This window comes from Muscardinus avellanarius (assembly GCF_963383645.1).
Source record: "Muscardinus avellanarius genome assembly, chromosome: 9".
Taxonomy (NCBI): Eukaryota; Metazoa; Chordata; class Mammalia; order Rodentia; family Gliridae; genus Muscardinus; species Muscardinus avellanarius.
In genome coordinates, this window is record NC_137795.1 from 88,395,876 (window position 1) to 88,399,109 (window position 3,234).

At 44.7% G+C, this 3,234-nt stretch overlaps 1 protein-coding gene across 1 annotated transcript; it reads left to right on the top strand.

Moving 5' to 3' along the window:
- Positions 1-205: 205 nt before the first annotated feature.
- HILPDA (hypoxia inducible lipid droplet associated) lies at positions 206-400 on the top strand (the record flags this gene model as incomplete). The annotated part of the gene is made up of 1 exon (XM_080700967.1): positions 206-400. One exon carries the CDS (start codon positions 206-208, stop codon positions 398-400), a length of 195 nt encoding a protein of 64 aa, XP_080557093.1.
- Between the last annotated feature and the right edge of the window lie 2,834 nt (positions 401-3,234).

A 3,234-nucleotide genomic window follows, 5' to 3' on the forward strand; every position in this document is an offset into this window, starting at 1 on the left:
GTAGGAGAATATGCACTGGTCCCTATGTCCCTGGCTGGCTGAGCCTTTCCCTCAGCTTCTAGGAAAACAGAAAGGTTGGGGCTACATGGATGCATATCCCAAAAGGCTATAGATTAACCCCTTCTTCTCTTTCCTCAGGATCCAGAGGCCTTCCAGAAATAGAAGGCAGCTTTACTGTCTGCAAAGGAGCAAGGAACTTTCAGCCATGAAGTATATGTTGAACCTCTACCTGCTAGGAGTGACGCTGACCCTGCTGTCCATCTTCGTTAGACTGATGGAGTCACTAGGGGGCTTATTGGAGAGCCCACTGCCTGGGAATGCCTGGACCACCAGAGGTCAGCTAGCCAACACAGAACCCCCCAAGGGTCTTCCAGATCATCCATCCAGAGGGGTGCAATAAAACTCCTGTGCCAGCTGTACCTTGGAACACTGACCTCACCACCCAGGTGTCCCGTTTCCTAGCAGGCAAGCTCACAGCACCAGTGTTTCCAGAGGACTGTTACTAGGCATGAATGGGCCTATTTGACTGGATGCTCCTTGCCCTGGAAAAAAAAAAAAAAGCCTGTTTAATGCACAGGTGTGAGTGGGTTGCCTGTGGCTGCGGGATGGAGTGATCTCACTGTTCTCCCCAAGGTCTGTTGCATGCTCTGCTGGACTTGGCCACGTGGCTTCGAGAGATGGGGACTTGTGCTGCAACCTCAGCTATTGGGACATGGAGGTGTTTTCACCCTTTCATCCTAAACATCTGCCAAGAATTCCTTTGGATGTGGGTGTTTCGTGGTTGGTTTATTTGGTGTTAAGTCTCTTTCATGAGCGCTTCTCTGTTTGCATAACAGTTGAGGTGTGTGGGTTGGCTATAAGGAGGGGAAGATGGAATAGTTAGTGTCAAATTCTCATTATTTTACATTTTTAAGCTTTTATTTCAACGTAGTGTGTATGTTTGTGTATTTTGGTCTGAAGAGGATACTCGGATGACAGCCTGCTTAGGATGTGGGCATTGTGGCCACCATGTGGCTTAGATGAATATTTTGAATGCAATAAAGTTGTATATGTATTTGGTAGAGAAGGGTCTTTTTGTGTATGGGGGGGAGTTCTGGAGATTGAAATCCCTGGCATTCTATATCAGAACTACATCTTCAGCCCTGTTTTTTTTTGTTTGTTTGTTTTTGTTTTTTTTTTTTTTTTTGGTGGTACTGGGGTTCCTGGAAGCCCTTCTACCTCCGGGCTACACTCCCAGACCTATTTTTTATACTTTTTTATTTGGAAACAGGGTCTCCTAAGCCAGCGCGTGCAGCTGGCTTCGAACCTGCGTGATCCTCCTGTCTCTGCCTCCCAAGCACGGGGATTACAAGCGTGCGCCACCACGCCCGGCTTTTTTTTAATTTTTGAAACAGGATCTCAGTTGCTGAGGTCCTCACTAAGTTGAGGCTGCCCTAGAACTGCGATCTTTTTGTCTTAGCCTCCCAAGTACTGAGATTACTGGTGAGCCCTCTACACCCTTGTCAAAGTTTTATAAAATGTTAAAATGTCAAGCTGGACATAGTGGTACATGTTTGTAATCCCAGGACTTGGGAGGCTGAGACAGGAGGATCACAGATTTCTTGGCCAGCCTCAGCTACTTAGTGAGGCTCTCAGCAACTTAGTGAGATCCTGTTTCCAAATAAAATATAAAATAGGTCTGGGAGCATAGCCCGGAGGTAGAAAGCCCCTGGGTTCCACCCCCAGTACCACTAAAATAAAATAAAAATAAAACAAAAGACTAAAAAATAGGGCTGGGAATGTAGTTTGGAGGAGAATACCCCTCATTTCCATCCCCAGTACCGCAAAAAAAAAAAAAAAAAAAAAAAAAAAGGTCTGGGGGTGTAGCTTGGAGGTAGAACACCCTTGGGTTCAATTCCTAGTACTACAAAAAAATTGTTTTTTTAGACCTAAGAATTAAGATTCTGAGCAGGGTGTTGTGGCACACACCTGTAATCCCAGTATTGGGAGACTGAAACAGGTTGGAAAATTTGAGGCCAGTATCAGCTATAAGAGACTCTTAGTAACCTAGGTAGCCCTTGTTTCAAAGCAAATAAAATAGACCTGAAGTTTAGCTCAGAGGTAGAATGCTCCTGGGTTCAATTCCCAGTGCCACAAAAACCACAAAAATGGAGTGAGAAAGTGCTTAAAGCACTTTGTTTAAATAGACATCTAAATTTGGAAGTAGGGGCCGTTCAGTCTGCCCTGTGTCAACCAGTTAAGCCTAACCAGTTAAGCCTAGGCCAGAACTCTTTAAGATTTGGTCCTCCATGTTGTATTCACAAATTCTACATCTGTGGATTTAGCCAACTACAGGTAGATTTTTTTCCCCCCAAGTCTGGGGATGGAACCCAGGGGCATTCGCCCTCCAAGCTATACCCCCTGCCCTATTTTTTATTCTTTATTTTGAGACCAGGTCTCACTGAGTTGCAGAGGGCCTCGCTAAGTAGCTGAGGCTGTCCGCGAACTGTGATCCTCTGGTCTCAGCCTCCCGAATGCTGGGATTACAAGCGTGCGCCACCACGCCTGGCTACAGGTAATATTTTTTAATGCTAGGGATTGAACACAGGGCCTTCAACATGCTAGGCAAGTGCTCTACTGCTGAGCTGCATCCCAGTCCCTGAAAAACATAGTTATTTAAAATACTGAAGCTGGGCCAGGCATGGTAGCACACACTTGTAATCCCAGCATTTGGGAGGCTGAGATAGGAGGATCGCAGTTTATGGACAGCCTCAGCTACTTAGGCTCTTTGCAACTCAGTGAGACCCTGTTTCAAAATAAAGAATAAAAAATAGGGCTGGGGGTGTAGTTTAGAGATAGAATGCCCTTGGGTTTAATCCTCAGTACCATGAAAATAAATAAATAAATAAATAAATAAATAAATAAATAGACTTGACAGACCTGGTGGGAGGCAGAGACAGGAGGTTGGCGGACAGCCTGAGCTACTACTTGGGCCTTTTGCAACTCACTGAGACCCTGTTTCAAACATAAAAAGGACTAAAAAATAGGGCTGGGGTTGTAGTTCAGAGTTAGAATGCCCCTGGGTTCCATCCCTAGTACCGAAAAAATAAAATCAAAAAACATTTGTGTGTGGGTGAGGAGAGGTTTCTGAGGATTAAACCCAGAGGTATTTTACCACTGAGCTATATCCCTAATCCTTTCTTTTTTTTTTTTTTTTAATTTTGAAATGTTAAATTGCCCAGGCTGGCCTGAATT